We start from the raw sequence: 22,170 nt of genomic DNA, 5'->3' as shown, positions 1-22,170 counted from the left end.
TCGTGGCAGTCCTCTCTGGTATTATGCATATGAGTTTAAGGTTGTCACAATGAATCAGCCGTGGTGTCCATCCTGCCTCGGATAGACCCAGCTAATTATTGGATCACGGATAAAGTCTCTCCGTCTTTGAAAAGAGGCAGAGGCGAAGTGCGGCCGACGAATAAGAGAAAAGCGGTCCAATTTAGGTACGGCGGGGGGAGCCACCGGTCAAGAATCAATCAAGCAGAAAACCTTTGTCTGGTTCAGGGTTTGATTTCGTTGTAAGTTCTGCCCTACAGAGAGCGAGAGAGAGAGAGAGAGAGAGAGAGAGAGAGAGAGAGAGAGAGAAAAGAGAGAAAAGAGAGAGAGAAAAGAGAGAAAAGAGAGAGAGAGAAAGACAAAAGAGAGAGAGAAAGAGGATGCCATAAAAATGCAGACAGCAGGATGTTATAAGATTAACCTCAGAGAGAGAGAGAGAGAGAGAGAGAGAGAGAGAGAGATACCTAATGGTAGAAATGAGGGCATTCATTTATTTTACCCCGTTTAAAGCCTGGTGACACTTTGGTTCAAAAGCTCTACATGTTTGTGTCTGTTACTGGCGCTGGTCACAACTTACCCAATGACAAACTGACACTTTTCACAAAGAACAACCCCACAACATTTGACTGATTACGTAGTGCTTTATGTGTTATAGTGCTCGTACACAACAGGACCCTCCACACTTCACACCAAACCGCCAACAAATCTCTACCAAACGATGTGATTTGACAGTATTCTAGTGGAACGTGGTGTTTCATAGCTTTCCTGAGCCCAGATGTAGTCTGGAAGGTCTAGTCTCCATTCAGTGTCGGGTAGAACAGAAAACATGCAGACCATCTGGGTCTAGGCTGCATGCCTCCCAAATGGCACCCTATTCCATATAGTGCACTAGGCCCATAGGGGTATGGTAGTGCACTATGTAGGGAATAGGGTTCCATTTGGAACGGAACCTCACACTCCTCCAGGAATATCTGCTGCTATGAAGAGGCCAGACTAGAAAAAGGTCTGTTCTGTAACATCTTGCGATAATGCAGAGCACTTTGTCCATATCCGTGTTGGAGTTACATCTAATAAGGACATCAGTTTGGATTTAAGACAGGACTCAACAACAACAGTTTCTCAGCCATGCACTGCCAACGTTCACACAGAGGATTTAGATGGTCATCTCACTAGCCAGACAAAAGACTGTCAATGGAGTGGCCAGGTCAGTATACACCCAGAACACACACACACACACACACACACACACACACACACACACACACACACACACACACACACACACACACACACCTCACTCCTTGAGATTTAACACCATTGACACCACAGGAGGTTGGTGGCACCTTAATGGGGGAGGACGGGCTCATGGTAATGGCTGGAGCAGAATATGCAGAATGGTATCATACACATGGTTTGACGCCATTCCATTGGCTCCGTTCCAGACCTTATTATGAGCCGTCCTCCCCTCAGCAGCCTCCACTGAGTGACACAATGACCATGGTGAGTTGAGGGTGGACCCTGTAGGATTAGTCTGTAAACAGTGTACAAGGCTTGACACATACTACCAGACCAGACGGGCATGACTGGAGGGGGGGGGTCTTACCATTTATGCTCAGATGTACGCCGTTTTCATTCTCTGGCCTGTACCTGCAGAAAATGGCATCTTTTAACATGTTTGTCTTTACATAAGGCATGTCCAGGTGAGGAAAAGAAAGCCAATTGGGCTAATGGAGCGTCTCACCACAAACGACAGCAGAAATTCAATCAATCTAATGTTTTTATAAAGCCCTTTTTACATCAGCAGATGTCACAACGTGCTGTACAGAAACCCAGCCTAAAACCCCAAACAGCAAGCAAATGCAGATGTAGAAGCAACTTGATAATAGATATGGAAATGGTAATATAGCACGTGGTCTACGTTATAGCTGGGCCGACAGTGATTAGATTTCTAAATATATATTTTTCCCCCAATAGGTTCCTACACAACGGTGCAGTGTTTACATAGAGCTTTAAGCTAAGAGCACAGTGGCAGAGACATACAGCAGGTCAACCAATAGAGTGCAAAGCCCAGAGAGCAGTTAAGAAGCCAACCAGCATTTACAGACTAATCCCAAAGTAGGTGGAGTGGAGAGGGGGGTGAGAGAGAGGGGGGTGAGAGAGAGGGGGGTGGATGGATGGAGAAAGGAGAGGGGGAGGGAGTACAAAGGAGAGGTGCAGGTTGAGTGACACTGGTACCTGCATGGTGGTTCTGAAAGCCCACTCTAGTGAGGGCGGAGGGGTCGAATGGAGTTCTATGGGGGTCTGGAGAGGGAGGAGGAGGAGAGGGGTGGTTATGGGTGGATGGGGCTGAAACCTTTCATGCATATTCCAGGTGAAACTACCCACATGGTCAAAGTGGGGCCTCTTGATTGGTTATTTCTAGGGAAATGCAGCTATAACTTCCCCAATACTGTGTGACAAGCATGTCACAACACCTGGCTATGATTATCTCAGCATTACAGGGGTCTGTTTCACAGTGACAAGACCTTTTACTGCTTGTGGTGCATGTAGTGTTAAAATGACTTGGGCTAGTGTGAGAGACGAACACAAAAGAGACTGCATGGAGAGTTTGTACAGGACAAACTGAACACTCATCACCTCATAGAACAACAATCGAGAGGAAAAAGGGAAAATGGAAAAGACAGGGAGAGAAATAGAGGGAGAGAGAGGTAGGAAAAGAGGGAGAGAAAGAGAGGGAGAGAATTAGAGGGAGAGAAAGAGAGGGAGAGAATTAGAGGGAGAGAAAGAGAGGAAAAGAGAGGGAGAGAAAGAGAGGGAGAGAAGGAGAGGGAGAGAAAGAGAGGAAAAGAGATGGAGAGAGGAAAAGAGAGGGAGGAAAAGGGAGGGTGGCGAGAGGGAGGAAAAGAGAGGGAGAGAGAGATGGAGAGAGAGAGAGAGGAAAAGAGGGAGAAAGAGGGAGAGAAAGGGAGGGAGAGAAAGGAAAAGAGAGGGAGAGAGAGGGAGGGAGAGACAGGGGAGGGAAAAGAGAGGGAGAGAAAGAGAGGGAGGAAAAGAGAGAGGGAGAGACAGGGGGAGAGAGAGAGGGAGAGACAGGGGAGGGAAAAGAGAGGGAGAGAAAGAGAGGGAGGAAAAGAGGGAGGGAGAGACAGGGGGAGAGAGAGAGGGAGAGACAGAGGGAGGAAAAGAGAGGGAGAAAGAGAGGGAAGAAAAGAGAGGGAGAGAAAGAGAGAGAGAGAGAGATAGAGAGAGGGAGAGATAGATAGATAGGAAGAGAAAGAGAGGGAGAAAGAGGGAGCGAGAGAAAGAGCGAAATTGGGAAAAGGATAGGAAGAGATAGAGGAAAAGGGGGAGAGGTTGGTTACCTGCAGCCGGTTCCTGTATCTTCTCCCTCTTCCGCTTCTTCTTCTTTCCCTAGAAAATATCGAGGTGAACGCTTAAAGTGTGGCTCCAGCACTCACCCTCACTCCACCACGCTTAGTCCTGCTGCCGTTTGCCCTGTTCACTCATCCCCCGCCGGGCAGCCAACCAGCACTCCTCGCTCTCTGGGCCTGCAGCCAATCACCACGCTGGGATTGGTCAGAGGGGCTGACCATCTCTACTCCCTGCCTATGAGAGCTGGTTGTCTCCATCCTCTCCACACCTGACTTCAGTATAGTGTGCTCTCTAACAAACAGACATGTTTGGTAGGATCCATTCTAGAATGTTAGGTTTTGAACCCCACCCTTGCCTTCCAATCGGAGCAAGTAGCAAACTTGGCTGTCCTCTCCTCACTGTATCAGTGTGTGCTCTCTAACAACCTATAATGAACAAAACGTCCATCACCATTCTTATATAAAGACTTAAAGTGTAGCAGCAGCAGCGTATGTAGTCTTTTCAGTCTCCTAACACCAAACATCAATATGTAATTAAAACATAAACATGTGGCTATATATTACTTGGGAGAGCTGGTCCTCAACTGATTACCATGGAGAGCATCAGTCAACCCCCCTCCAGCGAGCGCTGATCACTGAGCTCCACTGTGAGTAAGTGTGTGTGGATTTATAGCTTATACCCAAATCCCCTAGGGAGGGGAACTATAGGTGGAGATAGCAGCATAACAGTCATTCTAGTCAAATATGAGCAGCACTTTGGTTTCCTGCTGCAAAGTCTACTAATCCACTTATTTATGATGAGCTAATCTGGGTTCCTCTCACACCGCTGTGGCAGACAGAGAGAGGAGAGGGGGGGGGGGCAGGTGATGTGTACAGTAGTCTATGACAGTGTGTGTGTGTGTGTGTGTGTGTGTGTGTGTGTGTGTGTGTGTGTGTGTGTGTGTGTGTGTGTGTGTGTGTGTGTGTGTGTGTGTGTGTGTTACAGTACTATGAAAGGCTTAGTTTATTTCGGAGGGGTGCTTGGTGTTAAGTGTCTATGAGACTCATAAGCTGTGTTCGAATATCCATAAAAACATCCAGTATACTACATACTTAATGAGTATATACTACGTACTATATACTACTAGTTCATTTTAGAATACTGTAAACGAGCGGTATGCTTTCAGTTGAGCGTACTAGCGCTTCGCCTGTCTATCGGAAGTTGATGCTGTTGCTATGCAACCTCTTGCTAGCTTGTTAGCATAACAAATTACTAGCTAGACATCTTACGATGTGTGTTCATAAATTCAATCGGGAGTGCCAGAGAGCGCTCTGTGCATTCATAAACTTAGAGCTTTGTCAGATTGTCCGTTCCTTAATTCAGATCGCACACTGGATGCTCTGGTCGAGGAGTAGGATTGATCTGAACGTTCTGACCTCACAACAGCAGTCAAGCAACCAAGCTAACTGGCTAACCTGCTAGCTACTTCCAGAAAAACATGAGAGAATAGCTCACTCTGACCATTTTACTCACCCTAGCAGAGCTGGTTAGGCTGTTTTCATGTTATCCAGAGCGTTGGTGACTAACTGTGCTGCTGACAACAATTTAATTATGCTTTTTTGCCGACAACGTTTACTGACACCGGCCATATTCAACGGGTGTTGAGCGTTAGTAAATTCATCAGTTATTCTACACTCTGGCACACTCAGACAAGAGTGCTCTGAAATCGGAAAAGATAGCCAGTCCATTGAGAACGCACACCGACTATACCACTTAGCTAAGCTAAGAATGCTGTGAATAATAAGTCAATAAAAGTTGGGTAGTTAATTAGATAGCATATAGTTAATATACTGGCAAGTTCAACAAGGTATTAGTAGCCAACTAAGGTTAGGTAGCTAGCTAACATACCTGTCCATACTGCTGTAATGATATGCTATGTGGTTCGTAAGGACAGCGTAGCTAACAAATTGTCAGCCAGAGAGGTAACTTATTTGAAAAGTCATTACTTTATTACATTGCTCAACATTTTCTTAACATTTGTCATAATTAGTTAAAGCAACCAATATGTATCCGCTCTTGTCTGACTTCTGCTGCATATTTACCGCCATTTTCTTCAAACCTGGAAATGTTGTGAAGCCACGCCTATTTTCTGAATCATTTCATTATGGGTCCTAAAAGCACAGAAATAGTGTCCACTGCTTTCATATTCTGGCGAATTTAGTACGACATCCGGGAACTTTTGGCATACTAACCTCCATACTATGACCAATAAGCATACTACATACCCAATTTACGTCACAACAGTACGGTTAGGATAAGTATTCGAACGCAGGTATACGGTAGTAGAGGCCATCAGACACCAGGAGGTCATCCACTGCTTCCTGGCTTATTGCTTTAGCCTATCAGATCAGTCCTTTCAGATCTGTCAACACCAATGGGGTAAGGGCTAGAGACTAAAGTCTGTACTGCATTGTATTGTCCTGCCCTATGCTGTACTGTCCTCTACTCCCTGTCCTGCAGTGTTTCCCCCAGCGTGGTGTGGTGGCGGCGGGGCGGCGGAGGCAGAAGGTGAGAGGTGCTGAGCGGGGCTGTCCAGAGAGAAGGCAGATGAACACTACAAAGAGCCCCTGTGGTGGTGGAGTGAAAGTGAGTGCTGGAGCCACACTTTTTAACAACGGCAGGCGCTAGCATACAGTCACATACACACACACACGGAACAGTCTCACACACACACATATATGGAACAGACACACACACCTAGATGAACATGACATATTACTAACATGACAGGTGCCCTGACACACACACACATCTTGGTGCTGTGCCATCTGAAATCACACAGTAATCTACTCGTCACTAAGTGTCTACGCTCTTGGTAGGGGCATCAACTCTGTTTACATATCCAAGGCTTCCTTGTTGATACGGAACATCAAAGACTGGCAGCACCATCCACAGGCCACTATTCTCAGTGTCGCATAATACTGAGTCTGATACTAGAATCCTTTATGGTGGTAATAATAGCATGGAAGTAGAGTGCTATGAATTACACATTAGGCTGTAGCATAGCAGCTAAAAATGGACACCATTATCATGGAAAAGGCTAATGTTTATTAGAATGTTGTAGCTAGCATTGTCTTTAGAAATCTAACACAGAATACTAGCTACTGTTCTGAAATTCGTAAACAACATATAGCCTACATCAAAACTGAACAGGCCTGGGTTCAAAGAGCATTTTAAATCTTTTAAATACTTTAGCGGTGCTTGATCAACCTTGCCTGGATAAATATGACCAATGGAATAGCCCCAAAAGTGCAAACCCTGCTTATCTGGCACTCCAGGCAAACTCAAACACTCAAAAGTAATTGAAAGATTTCAAATACTATTTGAACCCCAGTCAGAAAAATACAATCCCAGTAGACAAAAATCCCACACACAAACACACCTCTCCGCTGCCAATCCGTTTCTATATGATACTTACATAATTATCTCTGGCGGACCAGCCTGGGTAGAGCTGCATGTGGAGCTGCCGTTCCTTGCGGGCTAATTCGTAATACTTAGCTTGCTCTTCTCTGGATAAAGCATGCCACTGATTCAGTACGAGAGAGAAAAAAGAAAAAACACCACACAGTCAATTACTGGTCTGCACTTTCAAGTTCCCTCCAAAGATCCCTCCAAAGACACGGGTGCTAGTGTTTTGCTACAGAAAAAAATTCCTTTACAAAAATGTACAAACGCTTGGTAAAAAAAAATAGGGAATCATTTTTGTTTTTAAAGGGGGCGAACATGATGAAGAGATTAGCATATGGGCAAGAGAGAGAAAGAGAAAAATACTTTGATTTCATATCAAAACACTGGTTCCAATTTAGCGGCGCTTTTGTTTCAGACTATGTCAGCGGGCAATTACCAAACACAGGCCGCAAACAGAGCTCTGCTGTGACTGGCTGGCCCAAACACCAGGGCTTTCTGTTAAGGCTTTAAACACCTTCTATCGGCCTCTTTCTCATTCACTTTCTTTCTTCTACTCCCAGTCTCAAAAGGAACACATTTTGTCATTTCCAAACCACACTATTATTATCTACGGTAAGTTTAAAGAAAAAACCCATTTGGTGGAATGTCCGCTAGTCAGTCAGGTAGAAAGTGGATCTGTCTGATGAGGGGAAGTAACAGGTTAGGACAAGGAGATGGTCATCGGGATTAGTCCCTTGAAGGACCTTGATGTGGAAGAGTTGAAGGAACATCTCAAACATAGAAAGAGAATCCAGAGAAAGGTCTTGGAACCTCTAACCAGTCCACCCATTATGACATCATTTGTTTTTGTATTTATTAGGGATCCTCATTGGCTGTTGCCAAGGCAGCAGCTTCTCTTCCTGGGGTCCAAACACACTAAGGCACTTACGTTACATACGAAACAAAAGATAAACCAGTACATCATATAACATCATCATGATCTCGAAGCCCTCTAGCTGAACGAGAGATGCTGTCAGGTGGTTATGGTTAACACAGGAACACAAACGGTGTCTTATGGCCGTTTCCCTGGCACACATCATCACATTGTCACGGTTTCAGACCCGTGATTACAGAACAAGGGGTGGTTAACCGTTCTCCACCCCAGTCAGGGTGCTCTATCCTGGGTTCTCGCATACGTACCCTCCGTCCCAGGATCTGGTTGATGGCGGCGCTCTCCTTGAGCGTGCACTCTGCCACCACGTTGGCCCTCATCTCCTTCATGTACAGCATGAAGGCATTCAGCGGCTTCTTGATGTGGGGTCTCTTGGGCTCCTGCTCCTTCCTCTGATCCTGGTGCTGAGGCTTCCTGGCAAAACAATTGGCGAGAAAAGAACAAGGGAGCGAGGTAAAGAAGAAGAAGGGCATGGCGGCGGTGCTAAAACAAAGAGAGGGGGGCAGAGGAGGGAGGGTTGCGACGGTGAAACTGGGCGCCTCCGGAGTGTGAGAACAAACGGCAAGGGGTCTGTTTCACTTCAGCCAATTGGGAGCGAGGGTGTGTGCGTGCGAGGCGTTTCCGCCACGCCAGGAATCTTTAATCATGTACAGTCATACAGTCTTGGAGCTTTCAAGCGGAGAGAGAGATTACTTCACCAGTAATGGCAACTAAACCTTCCCCCCCAGCACACACACTGCCAATCGCTTAGTAGCTCTAGAGTCACAGGGCCTTGATGTGTGTCTGTGTGTGGTGTGTGTGTCTCTGTCTCTGTGTGTCTCTCCGTTTCTGTGTGCGTGTGTCTCTGTCTCTGTGTGTCTCTGTGTGTCTCTGTGTGTGTGTGTGTGTGTGTGTGTGTGTGTGTGTGTGTGTGTGTGTGTGTGTGTGTGTGTGTGTGTGTGTGTGTGTGTGTGTGTGTGTGTCTCTCTCTCTGTTGGTATGCATGTTGTGATGCCAGGGGCCAAATGAAGCGTGGTGGTCCCTTATCAGCTCTATGAGTCCCTTGTTGCTTATCTCCTCACATCAAGGTGATAGGAGAGAAGGGAGGCTGGACTGCTGAGTTGTTGGGACATGTGGTTGAGTGGCCAAATACCTGGAAGTATCCTGAACTCAATGTGCTGCTAATACGATAAGGAGTAGAATAGTGAGGTGTGTTTTGGTAGGAATGTGTGTTTTCAGCAGAACAGTAGAGAGGGGCGTATGAGGGTTTGTTTGAGCCCTGTATGAAGTGGACCCAGACAGGGCCACTGTTTGGGGGACTCACATGTGCATCAGGTCGTTGTCGTGCTGGGGCTCGTGTTTGACCTGGGGGTTGACGATGGCCGGGTGGGGGATCCCTGTGGCGTGGGGGCCGGGGGGACCGGGGACCATGTGGTGGGAGAACCTGGAACAAGAACCCATGCAATAATTTTAGAACCTCGTCCTCTCTCTCTCCCCAACATACTCACACTAGGTGAAGTAAGAGTTCAAAGATATTCAAAGAAAACACAGGAGAGAGGTTTGAGAAAAACACAGTAGGGAAGCATCTGGGTCCAAAGCCTCTCCTGTCTATACCAGGACTGTCCTGGCATGTACCAACCAGAGAAGGGGGAAGGAGAAATGAGAAGGAAAGAGAGATATGGCAATAAAGAATCCAGGGGAGAGAGAGAGAGTGAGAGAGAGAGAGAGAGAGAGAGAGAGTAGGAGAGAGAGAGAGAGAGAGAGAGAGAGAGAGAGAGGAGAGAGAGAGAGAGAGAGAGAGAGAGAGGGGGAGAGAGAGAGAGAGAGAGTAGAGAGAGAGAGAGAGAGAGAGAGAGAGAGAGAGAGTAGGAGAGAGAGAGAGAGAGAGAGAGCGAGAGAGCGAGCGAGGCCTCATACGAGAGCGAGTAACATAGTGCAGCTCAGAGGGAGCCGCTGACACAGGAGTCTTTTGAGCAGCTAAATAGACAGCTGAATATGCGGGAGCACGTATGGGGCTGTCTGTTGGACTGGTCTGTGGGACATGTGCTGGGCACAGGGAGAACCAGTGTGGTGAGGCCACAGCACTGATGAGACAGAGTCCAAGGTCTCTATTTCCCCTCTGTGTGCCTGTCTGTCTGTCTGGTCACCCTTCTCAATGGATCCACATGTACAGTACTGTATATAGTTGGTCTCAATCTTCTCTTGTTGGTTGGGTGGTTGTGTGTGTGTGTGTGTGTGTGTGTGTGTATGTGTGTGTGTGTGTGTGTGTGTGTGTGTGTGTGTCATCCTAAACGTACCATCCCAGTGGGGGCGTGATCTGTCCCACTCCTCCAGGGGAGAGGGGGTAGAAGTTGGTCATGTCTGGCCCGGGGTGATGCCGCTGCATGCCTGTAGAGAGACAGGATGAGTGGTACTGTCCTGTATGAAAAGGAACAGAACATGCATTCAATGACCCGACCATGAAGATAACGCGTTGTCCCAACGTTGTTGAAATGTTGCTGTATTAGACACCATATTGTAAGTGTTTGGAGACTTGCTTGTTATTGATACTGTACATTATTGTTAGAACATTTAATGACCGTGAATGAGGGGTAACCACCCAGTATTATTTGTGTGTGTGTGTACACTTCCATCTTTTGAATGGTTTCTCCAGCATCTTTGAATGGTTTGATCCTGCATGTCACTGACATGACAAGGACATCTGTGCCATGCAGCGTTGGAATTCAGTATATGAATTGTACGTGTGTGTGCCAAGTGTGTATAATTATAATAGATACAGAAAGGTTCACATTTGCCCCATGTGGCCCTCCAGTCCCTCTAGTCCCTCTAGTCCCCCCATGTAGCCCTCTAGTCCCTCCAGTCCCTCTAGTCCCCCCATGTGGCCCTCCAGTCCCTCTAGTCCCTCTAGTCCCCCCATGTAGCCCTCTAGTCCCTCCAGTCCCTCTAGTCCCCCCATGTAGCCCTCCAGTCCCTCTAGTCCCCCCATGCGGCCCTCCAGTCCCTCTAGTCCCTCCATGTAGCCCTCCAGTCCCCCCATGTGGCCCTCCAGTCCCTCTAGTCCCCCCATGTAGCCCTCTAGTCCCTCCAGTCCCTCTAGTCCCCCCATGTAGCCCTCCAGTCCCTCTAGTCCCTCCATGTAGCCCTCCAGTCCCATTAGTCCCCCCATGTGGCCCTCCAGTCCCTCTAGTCCCCCCCATGTAGCCCTCCAGTCCCTCTAGCCCACCCCCCATGTAGCCCTCCAGTCCCTCTAGTCCCCCTTATGTAGCCCTCCAGTCCCTATAGCCCACCCCCAATGTAGTCCTCTTGTCCCTCTAGTCCCACCCATGTGGCCCTCCAGTCCCTCTAGTCCCCCCATGTAGCCCTCTAGTCTCTCCAGTCCCTCTAGTCCCCCATGTAGCCCTCCAGTCCCTCTAGTCCCTCCATGTAGCCCTCCAGTCCCATTAGTCCCCCCATGTGGCCCTCCAGTCCCTCTAGCCCACCCCCCATGTAGTCCTCTTGTCCCTCTAGCCCCCCCCCATGTAGCCCTCCAGTCCCTCTAGTCCCCCTTATGTAGCCCTCCAGTCCCTATAGCCCACCCCCAATGTAGTCCTCTTGTCCCTCTAGTCCCCCCCATGTGGCCCTCCAGTCCCTCTAGTCCCCCCATGTAGCCCTCTAGTCTCTCCAGTCCCTCTAGTCCCCCCATGTAGCCCTCCAGTCCCTCTAGTCCCTCCATGTAGCCCTCCAGTCCCATTAGTCCCCCCATGTGGCCCTCCAGTCCCTCTAGCCCACCCCCCATGCAGTCCTCTTGTCCCTCTAGTCTCCCCCATGTAGCCCTCTAGTCCCTCTATCCCCCCCCCCCCCCCCCCCCCCCATGTAGCCTTCTAGTCCCTCTACTCCCCCCCACGTAGCCTTCTAGTCCCTCTAGTCCCCCCCATGTAGCCCTCCAGTCCCTCTAGTCCCCCCCATGTAGCCTTCTAGTCCCTCTACTCCCCCCCATGTAGCCCTCCAGTCCCTCTAGCCCACCCCCCATGTAGTCCTCTTGTCCCTCTAGTCCCCCCGATGTAGCCCTCTAGTCCATCTAGTCCCCCCCCATGTAGCCCTCTTGTCCCTCTAGTCCCCCCCATGTAGCCCTCTAGTCCCTCTAGTCCCCCCATGTAGCCCTCCAGTCCCTCTAGCCCACCCCCCATGTAGCCCTCTTGTCCCTCTAGCCCACCCCCATGTAGCCCTCTAGTCCCTCTAGTCCCCCCCATGTAGCCCTCTTGTCCCTCTAGCCCACCCCCATGTAGCCCTCTAGTCCCTCTAGTCCCCCCCATGTAGCTCTCTTGTCCCTCTAGCCAACCCCCATGTAGCCCTCTAGTCCCTCTAGTCCCCCCCCATGTAGCCCTCTAGTCCCTCTAGTCCCCCCCATGTAGCCCTCTAGTCCCTCTTGTCCCCCCCATGTAGCCCTCTTGTCGCTCTAGCCCACCCCCATGTAGCCCTCTAGTCCCTCTAGTCCCCCCATGTAGCCCTCCAGTCCCTCTAGCCCACCCCCATGTAGCCCTCTAGTCCCTCTAGTCCCCCCCATGTAGCCCTCTAGTCCCTCTAGTCCCCCCCATGTAGCCCTCTAGTCCCTCTAGTCCCCCCATGTAGCCCTCCAGTCCCTCTAGCCCACCCCCATGTAGCCCTCTAGTCCCTCTAGTCCCCCCCATGTAGCCCTCTTGTCCCTCTAGCCCACCCCCATGTAGCCCTCTTGTCCCTCTAGTCCCCCCCATGTAGCTCTCTTGTCCCTCTAGCCAACCCCCATGTAGCCCTCTAGTCCCTCTAATCCCCCCCATGTAGCCCTCTAGTCCCTCTAGTCCCCCCCATGTAGCCCTCTAGTCCCTCTAGTCCCCCCCATGTAACCCTCTTGTCCCTCTAGCCCACCCCCATGTAGCCCTCTAGTCCCTCTAGTCCCCCCATGTATCCCTCCAGTCCCTCTCGCCCACCCCCATGTAGCCCTCTAGTCCCTCTAGTCCCCCCCATGTAGCCCTCTTGTCCCTCTAGCCCACCCCCATGTAACCCTCTAGTCCCCCCCATGTAGCCCTCTTGTCCCTCTAGTCCCCCCCATGTAGCTCTCTAGTCCCTCTAGTCCCCCCCATGTAGCCCTCTTGTCCCTCTAGTCCCCCCCATGTAGCCTTCTAGTCCCTCTAGTCCCCCCCATGTAGCTCTCTAGTCCCTCTAGTCCCCCCCATGTAGCCCTCTTGTCCCTCTAGTCCCCCCCATGTAGCCCTCTAGTCCCTCTAGTCCCCCCCATGTAGCCCTCTTGTCCCTCTAGTCCCCCCCATGTAGCTCTCTAGTCCCTCTAGTCCCCCCCATGTAGCCCTCTTGTCCCTCTAGTCCCCCCCATGTAGCCCTCTAGTCCCTCTAATCCCCCCCATGTAGCCTTCTAGTCCCTCTAGTCCCCCCCATGTAGCCCTCTAGTCCCTCTAGTCCCCCCCATGTAACCCTCTTGTCCCTCTAGCCCACCCCCATGTAGCCCTCTAGTCCCTCTAGTCCCCCCATGTATCCCTCCAGTCCCTCTAGCCCACCCCCATGTAGCCCTCTAGTCCCTCTAGTCCCCCCCATGTAGCCCTCTTGTCCCTCTAGCCCACCCCCATGTAACCCTCTAGTCCCCCCCATGTAGCCCTCTTGTCCCTCTAGTCCCCCCCATGTAGCTCTCTAGTCCCTCTAGTCCCCCCCATGTAGCCCTCTTGTCCCTCTAGTCCCCCCCATGTAGCCTTCTAGTCCCTCTAGTCCCCCCCATGTAGCCTTCTAGTCCCTCTAGTCCCTCCAGTCCCTCTAGTCCCCCCCATGTAGCCCTCTTGTCCCTCTAGTCCCCCCCCATGTAGCCTTCTAGTCCCTCCAGTCAGAGTGTTCATTAAGGCCAGTCTCTCTCTGTGCTTCTTGTAATGCTCCCTACAGAGAGCATTCACTGGGGCCCTGCCCTGTCACTGGATCCTCAACACAGCTAAGCTCTCCCTCTCTTCATCAACGCTAGGCCTCTTGGGCTTCAAGGTCAAGGGCTCTTAGCCTCCCTCAGCTTGTTGTAGAGGCTGGCGAGAAGTTAAACTGGGATGGAAGGAGGGAGAGAGGGAGGAGAGGGAGGGTGAAGGAAATTAAGGTAAATGGATCTGTCAGACTGGGAGCTATGGTCAAGGGAGTGCTGTGTAGGCCCGTGTAAAAGGCCCTACAGTGACACACACACACACACACACATTGAAGAGGAAGAAGGCAAACGCCTCCAGATTAACACCATCTCCTAATCCCAGATGGACCCATGCCCCCCCCCTTCTCTCCACCCCCCCTCTTTCTTCTCAGGCTGCAGTCTGTAGGGGTCTAACTCCCTCGGAGCGGCAGAGAGAGGAGGCTTATCTCCAAAGCCACTGTAGCAACGCTGGATTCCAGCACCCCCAGCCCACTTATTCACCACCCCACTCTCAGGGTGCTCTGTAGGGCACTAGGGAGGGAGGGAAGGAAGGGGAGAAAGAAGAATGGGGGATGTAAGGAAGGGTAAGGAGCAAGGGGCGGAGGGAAAGTGAGAAGGTAGTGAAGGATAGGAAAGTCAGGAGGGAAGGGAGAGAGTGAGGGAGAGATAGAGATGGAGTGAAGGGAGCTCAGTGTTAACACGGTCACTCAAGGCACTAAAAAGGTGCGTAATTACTCGTTCACGTTCTCATCTGAATGATTTTCAGAACCTTATCCACGTGTAGACACAACTTGTATTTCAAAATATGATCTCGTATTAAAATATGATATTGTAAGTGTTACATTTTTTCATTGTAAATTACAATGTGAAGTCTGAAGTCTGTTCAAAGGGCTCCGGAGTTTGACTTTCGATCCAACGTTACCGCCCGGCACATATTACATCTTATTAGGACCCATAATGAGAACATCCATGATTTCTTAAATAATTAACGAGAAGATCAAAGTCCTGATCCAGCTATGGAGTGCAGCGAGCCGATTGGCTGATGAAAATGAGAGAGAGCGAGTGAGCAAGAGAACGAGAAGGCAAAAGTGTGATAGAAAGGGAGAGAGAGAGAGAGAGAGATGGGTAGAGAGAGAGAGAGAGAGAGAGAGAGAGAGAGAGAGAGATAGAGAGAGAGAGAGAGAGATGGATAGAGAGAGAGAGAGAGATGGATAGAGAGAGAGAGAGATGGATAGTGAGAGAGAGAGATGGATAGAGAGAGAGAGAGAGATGATAGAGACTACCCTCTCTGCTTCCTACATATCTTTAGCTTAGTATCTAGACCTGGAAATGCCAGGGGACTTCATTTACAGCTAATTCATCTAGCACATCTCTTCTACATGGACCAGTAGAGGGTATGGGAGTGTGTGGATCGATTCAGACTCGGATCTCCTCCAGCGGTTTCTTCATATAACTACATCCTGTGCTATGTTTTATCATCAACTCTCATACTCAATCCCTGGGGACTACTCAGACCAAAATGTATGAGGACTGTAAACAAGGACCAAAACGTTAAAAAAACAGAGCCCTATGGAAAGCATTACTGTAAAGAAATCCTGTAGCTACAAGGGAAGTGAATGACTTTCCTATTCAGTTGTCCTGCTGTGTACAGGTACATAAGATCACTACGATGTCTGGATGGAGCTGGTGTATGGTGGCCATATTGGATTATTTACTCAACTGCCCCGTCCCCGTCATCACACATCGCATCCTGTCTGGTCTGCCTCCTGCTTTTAAGTAGGGGGCGGTGCGTGGCAGCCGGAAGGAAGAGGGGAGGGGAGCGCATATGGAGTGCCGGGGCCAGACCAGTACAAGACCTATGAACCTCTGCCAAAGTCTCACCCTGACTGTGCCTGGGCTTTCCAACTGCCTTTATGCTCTAGTGTCTGTCAGGGGTTTTACTGTGACGTTTTTACCCAGACAGACAGTCTGTCAGGGGTTTTACTGTGACGTTTTTACCCAGACAGACAGTCTGTCAGGGGTTTTACTGTGACGTTTTTACCCAGACAGACAGCCTGTCAGGGGTTTTACTGTGACGTTTTTACCCAGACAGACAGCCTGTCAGGGGTTTTACTGTGACGTTTTTACCCAGACAGACAGTCTGTCAGGGGTTTTACTGTGACGTTTTTACCCAGACAGACAGCCTGTCAGGGGTTTTACTGTGACGTTTTTACCCAGACAGACAGTCTGTCAGGGGTTTTACTGTGACGTTTTTACCCAGACAGACAGTCTGTCAGGGGTTTTACTGTGACGTTTTTACCCAGACAGACAGTCTGTCAGGGGTTTTACTGTGACGTTTTTACCCAGACAGACAGTCTGTCAGGGGTTTTACTGTGACGTTTTTACCCAGACAGACAGTCTGTCAGGGGTTTTACTGTGATGTTTTTACCCAGACAGACAGTCTGTCAGGGGTTTTACTGTGACGTTTTTACCCAGACAGACAGTCTGTCAGGGGTTTTACTGTGACGTTTTTACCCAGACAGACAGGGAAATAGTATTATATAGGGTGACAAATGGAGGGGTAGAAAAGAGAGTAGAGAAAGATAAAGAACGATAGAGAAGAAAGAAAAGGGTTTTCAGCAGTGCAGGGTGGTAAATCCCCGACAGCCTTGCCTGTCTGAGGAGCTCTGCTTCATTCAGGTAGGTGGGAAGATGTGATACGCTGTGTGGAGGAATGTGTTCTAGTTTTCTTTCTCTGAGACAGAACGTCACCCAACCACCTTGTGTAGGTGGCTGGGTGAACTTATATGTTGCATTTCCCTCTGAGGAATAGCTTTGGCTTCATGCCTCTTTGTGGAGATGGGTAGTGATGAATACGGTGTGATGTGAAAATCTTTACTACACTGAACAAAATATAAAAAACGTGCAACAATTTCAACAATTTTACTGAGTTACAGTTCATATTAGGAAAATCTGTCAATTGAAATAGATTCTATGGATTTCACATGACTGGGAATACAGAAATACACAGATACCTTTAAAAAAAAGTAGGGTGTGGATCAGAAAACGAGTCAGTACTAGTGTGACCACCATTTGCCTCATGGCTGTGCGAAGTTGCTGGATATTGGCGGGAACTGGAGCATCCCAAACATGTTCAATGGGTGACATATCTGGTGAGTATGCAGTATTCTATCTTCCATGGAAGAACTGGGACATTTTCAGCTTCCAGAAATTGAGTACAGATCCTTGCGACATGGGGTCGTGCATTATCATGCTGAAACATGGCGGCGAATGAATGGCACAACAATGGGCCTCAGGATCTCGTCACGGTATCTCTGTGCATTCAAAATGCCATCGATAAAATGCTGTGTTAATTATACGTAGCTTATGCCTGTCCCTTCCATAACCCCACCGCCACCATGGGGAACACATGTTGACGTCAGCAAACAGCTCGCCCACATGACGCCATCTGCCCGGTACAGACGAACCGGGATTCATCAGTGAAGAGCACACTTCTCCAGCGCGCCAGTGGGCATCACAGGTGAGCATTTACCCACTGAAGTCGGTTACAACGCAGAACTGCATGAGCTTCTATGAGACAGTTTGTGACTATTCTTCGTTGTGCAAACCCACAGTTCTATCAGCCATCCGGGTGGCTGGTCTCAGACGATCCCGCAGGTGAAGAAGCCGGATGTGGAGGTCCTGGGCTGGCGTGGTTACATGGGGTCTGCGGTTGTGAGGCCGGTTGGACGTACTGCCAAATTCTCTAAAACGATGTTGGCGGTGTCTTATGGTAGAGAAATGGACATTGAATTCTCTGGCAACAGCTCTGGTGGACATTCCTGCAGTCAGCATGCAAATTGCACGCTCCCTCAAAACATGAGACATCTGTGGCATCGTGTTGTGTGACAAAACTGCACGTTTTAGAGTGGCCTTTGAATGACCCCAGCACAAGGTGTGTAATGATCATGCAGTTTAATGAACTTCTTGATATGCAGCACCTGTCAGGTGGATGGATTATCTTGGCAAAAGAGAAATGCTCACTGACAGGGATGTAAAAAATGTGTGTACAAAATGTGTCTCCTTTGTGTTACCATGGTTAATGATGTCCACTGCTTTAGTGATTTGAGGGGAGGGGGGCATTGCCTACCTTGTTTGGGGTTGACGTCCTGGGGGTGGTGTCCGGAGTGGGGTCCGGGGGCGAAATGTTCGTCGCTGTAGGTGATGAGGGGGGTGAGCGGATGGACCGCATGGGACGGCTGTACCACCGGAACCTTATTGGACTGGAATGGAGAGGGAGAGAGAGACACAATGAGAGAGGCCGAGCACATTAAACAAGGAATTACATTACCTTTCCTCATTTCAGTTAGCAGCTAGCATTTACAGAGTTTTACAGTGTAAAATCAAGTCCCGGCCCTCTCTCAAATGACAAGGGTACGGCCGTTTGGTGATTTGTGTAGCACACACACACACACACACACACACACACACACACACACACACACACACACACACACACACACACACACACACACACACACACACACACACACACACACAAAGGATCTGGTAAGATGAAAGGGGTGGTGCAGTCACAATTTTCCTGTTTTTAATTATATTTCCACACCATGAGGTCGAAATAAGACTGAAATTGTGAAAATGCTCTTTTAGTGTAACAGATTTTGGAAATGTAAACCCCCCTGGAATTTCAGCCTGTTTAGGTGGCATGGAGTTTCTGGCCAACGGCATGACATCACAATTTGATCTGATTATTCTAACCAATGACCAGTAAGTAATCTTTTATTTGCATATGTATCCTCCTACTTTGAAGGGGTAACTGCGGTAGGCTCTAGAGTCTCTAAACGATCTTATCTGACAATCAGGGTTGTGTATGTAAATATATTTAAATTTGTATCAACACACCCATACGATCAGACTGAGCATTTCAATGGCAAAAGGAGGCTCAGGGAAATAAATTATTACAAATATATTTTGCTCAAGTGGCATGGAGTTATTTTCCTGAAATAAACAGTGATTTATTAAACACATGATGCAAAAAAATCATATTAAAAAAAGACTGGATGGGGGCTTTAATGGCACAGTAAAAAATAAAACACCTTCCCGCAAGGGAGGTCTCAATGCCAGCCTTTCCCCAACACCTCAAAACTTTGTTTAGCCTTGGTCAGTGAGTACTGCCCCTATTTCCTGCCTAAGGGCAGAGGGAGGTCTCAATGTACTCCCCTTCCAGCCTTTCCCCAACACCTCAAAACTTTGTTTAGCCTTGGTCAGTGAGTACTGCCCCTATTTCCTGCCTAAGGGCAGAGGGAGGTCTCAATGTACTCCCCTTCCAGCCTTTCCCCAACACCTCAAAACTTTGTTTAGCCTTGGTCAGTGAGTACTGCCCCTATTTCCTGCCTAAGGGCAGAGGGAGGTCTCAATGTACTCCCCTTCCAGCCTTTCCCCAACACCTCAAAACTTTGTTTAGCCTTGGTCAGTGAGTACTGCCCCTATTTCCTGCCTAAGGGCAGAGGGAGGTCTCAATGTACTCCCCTTCCAGCCTTTCCCCAACACCTCAAAACTTTGTTTAGCCTTGGTCAGTGAGTACTGCCCCTATTTCCTGCCTAAGGGCAGAGGGAGGTCTCAATGTACTCCCCTTCCAGCCTTTCCCCAACACCTCAAAACTTTGTTTAGCCTTGGTCAGTGAGTACTGCCCCTATTTCCTGCCTAAGGGCAGAGGGAGGTCTCAATGTACTCCCCTTCCAGCCTTTCCCCAACACCTCAAAACTTTGTTTAGCCTTGGTCAGTGAGTACTGCCCCTATTTCCTGCCTAAGGGCAGAGGGGGTTGGAAAGAAGGGGGAGAGTGAAAGAGAAAGCCCCACAGGGTAGCGTTAGAGCAGAGGTCTTAGCAGTGAGATCAAAGGCAGTCATTAGCCGGTGAATAAGAGGAGTTCATTACAGAGCCAGAGCCGGGGAAGGAGGAGCGAAGGAGGGATGAGCGATGGAGGAGGGGTGATGATAGGGCAAGAGAAAGAGGGAAGGATGACAAGACACGGAAGGAGGACGAGAGAGAGAAATAACATGTTTCCCATGCCAAAAAAGCCCCTTGAATTGAAAGAGAAGGACAAGAAAGGGAAGGAGAGAGAGAACGAGAGAGAGGACGAGAGAGAGATCTCATAGAGGCGTCTGAAGTAGAACCAAAAGGCAGGGTTAATCACGTCAGCAGTGGTCTGGCCACAGCACCCAATTCCCTACCACCCCCCACCCTTAGGCTGAATCACAGAGGCCTGCACCCCCCACAGAGGCCTGCCCCTCCAACCCAGCCGCTTACACGCTCCAACAGCACTGAACACATGGTACTGCTTAGCCATGCTAAATCTACTACTCACAATCAGAGCACCCAGCACTGACCCTGGACCTGATTGACTTGTAGAGCCAAAACAGAATTTCTAAAGGATATACGGCTTTGTCTGAAAAAACGATCAATCTATTCGGGTGTGTATAAGAATGATGGGTAAACGTATAGCATGATATTTCAGAAGGCTATACGCTTGATCTGAAAGGCATCCATCAACCCATCCTGCACATTTTGACTACACCCAATCTTGCCCAACATATAACAAATGCTATCCCTAAACAAATGCTATCCCTAAACAAATGCTATCCCTAAACAAATGCTATCCCTAAACAAATGCTATCCCTAAACAAATGCTATCCCTAAACAAATGCTATCCCTAAACAAATGCTATCCCTAAACAAATGCTATCCCTAAACAAACAAACATATATATACTGTATGTATATACAGTTAAAGTTGGAAGTTTACATACACTTAGGTTGGAGTCATTAAAACTTGTTTTTCAACCACTCCACAAATTTCTTGTTAACAAACTATAGTTTTGGCAAGTCGGTTAGCACATCTACTATGTGCATGACACAAGTAATTTTTCCAACAATTGTTTACAGACAGATTATTTCACTTATAATTCACTGTATCACAATTCCAGTGGGTCAGAAGTTTACATACACTAAGTTGACTGCGCCTTTAAACAGCTTGGAAAATTCCAGAAAATGATGTCATGGCTTTAGAAGCTTCTGATAGGCAAATTGACATAATTTGAGTCAATTGGAGGTGTACCTGTGGATGTATTTCAAAGCCTACCTTCAAACCCAGTGCCTCTTAGCTTGACATCATGGGAAAATCTAAAGAAATCAGCCAAGACCTCAGAAAGAAATTGTAGACCTCCACATGTCTGGTTCATCCTTGGGAGCAATTTCCAAATGCCTGAAGGTACCATGTCCATCTGTACAAATAGTACGCAAGTTTAAACACCATGGGATCACGCAGTCATCATACCGCTCAGGAAGGAGACACGTTCTGTCTCCTAGAGGTGAATGTACTTTGGTGCAAGAAGTGCAAATCAATGCCAGAACAACAGCAAAGGACCTTGTGAAGATGCTGGAGGAAACAGGTACAAAAGTATCTATATCCACAGTAAAACGAGTCCTATATTGACATAACCTGAAAGGCTGCTCAGCAATGAAGAAGCAACTGCTGCAAAACCGCCATAAAAAAAGCCAGACAACGGTTTGCAACTGCACATGGGGACAAAGATTGTACTTTTTGGAGAAATGTCCTCTGGTCTGGATGAAACAAAAATAGAACTGTTTGGCCATAATGACCATTGTTATGTTTGGAGGAAAAAGGGGGAGGCTTGCAAGCCGAAGAACACCATCCCAACCGTGAAGCACGGGGGTGGCAGCATCATGTTGTGGGGGTGCTCTGCTGCAGGAGGGACTGGTGCATTTCACAAAATAGATGGCATCATGAGGTTGGAAAATTATGTGGATATATTGAAGCAACATCTCAAGACATCAGTCAGGAAGTTAAAGCTTGGTTGCAAATGGCTCTTCCAAATGGACAATGACCCCGAGCATACTCCCAAAGTTGTGGCAAAATGGCTTAAGGACAACAAAGTCAAGGTATTGGAGTGGCCATCACAAAGCCCTGACCTCAATTCTTTTGAAAATGTGTGGGCAGAACTGAAAAAGCATGTGCGAGCAAGTAGGCCTACAAAACCTGACTCAGTTACACCTGCTCTGCCAGGAGGAATGGGCCAAATTTCACCCCACTTATTGTGGGAAGCTTGGGGAAGGCTATCCAAAAAGTTAAACAATTTAAAAGACAATGCTACCAAATACTAATTGAGTGTATGTAAACTTCTGGCCCACTGGGAATGTGATGAAAGAAATAAAAGCTGAAATAAATCATTCTCCCTACTATTATTCTGACACTTCACATCCTTAAAATAAAGTGGTGATGCTAACTGACCTAAAACAGGGAATTTTTACTAGGATTAAATGTCAGGAATTGTGAAAAACTGAGTTTAAATGTATTTGGCTAAGGTGTATGTAAACCTACGACTTCAACTGTGTATATATATATATATATATATATATATATATATATATACAGTGCCTTGCGAAAGTATTCGGCCCCCTTGAACTTTGCGACCTTTTGCCACATTTCAGGCTTCAAACATAA

At 48.2% G+C, this 22,170-nt stretch overlaps 1 protein-coding gene across 14 annotated transcripts in view; it reads right to left on the bottom strand.

Annotated features, from left to right (window-relative positions):
- Positions 1-22,170, bottom strand: part of LOC139419068 (lymphoid enhancer-binding factor 1-like) — a 58,561-nt gene that overhangs the window by 8,433 nt on the left and 27,958 nt on the right. Inside the window, exons 4-11 of one of the 14 annotated variants that reach the window (XM_071168972.1) lie at positions 17,779-17,911; positions 10,045-10,165; positions 9,072-9,191; positions 8,017-8,182; positions 6,848-6,955; positions 3,381-3,429; positions 2,254-2,319; positions 1,622-1,665 (exon numbers count right to left, since the gene is read on the bottom strand). In XM_071168972.1, coding sequence (XP_071025073.1) covers positions 1,631-1,665; positions 2,254-2,319; positions 3,381-3,429; positions 6,848-6,955; positions 8,017-8,182; positions 9,072-9,191; positions 10,045-10,165; positions 17,779-17,911 — 798 coding nt within the window. In that variant the 3' untranslated portion in view covers positions 1,622-1,630. Of the gene's footprint in view, positions 1-1,621; positions 1,666-2,253; positions 2,320-3,380; positions 3,430-6,847; positions 6,956-8,016; positions 8,192-9,071; positions 9,192-10,044; positions 10,166-17,778; positions 17,912-22,170 lie in introns of all 14 variants that reach the window. The other 13 variants (XM_071168970.1, XM_071168971.1, XM_071168974.1 and 10 more) reach the window with 13 other exon arrangements.

The sequence above is a fragment of the Oncorhynchus clarkii genome, chromosome 10 (assembly GCF_045791955.1).
Source record: "Oncorhynchus clarkii lewisi isolate Uvic-CL-2024 chromosome 10, UVic_Ocla_1.0, whole genome shotgun sequence".
Taxonomy (NCBI): domain Eukaryota; kingdom Metazoa; phylum Chordata; class Actinopteri; order Salmoniformes; family Salmonidae; genus Oncorhynchus; species Oncorhynchus clarkii.
This window is presented reverse-complemented; position numbering and strand designations above follow the sequence as displayed.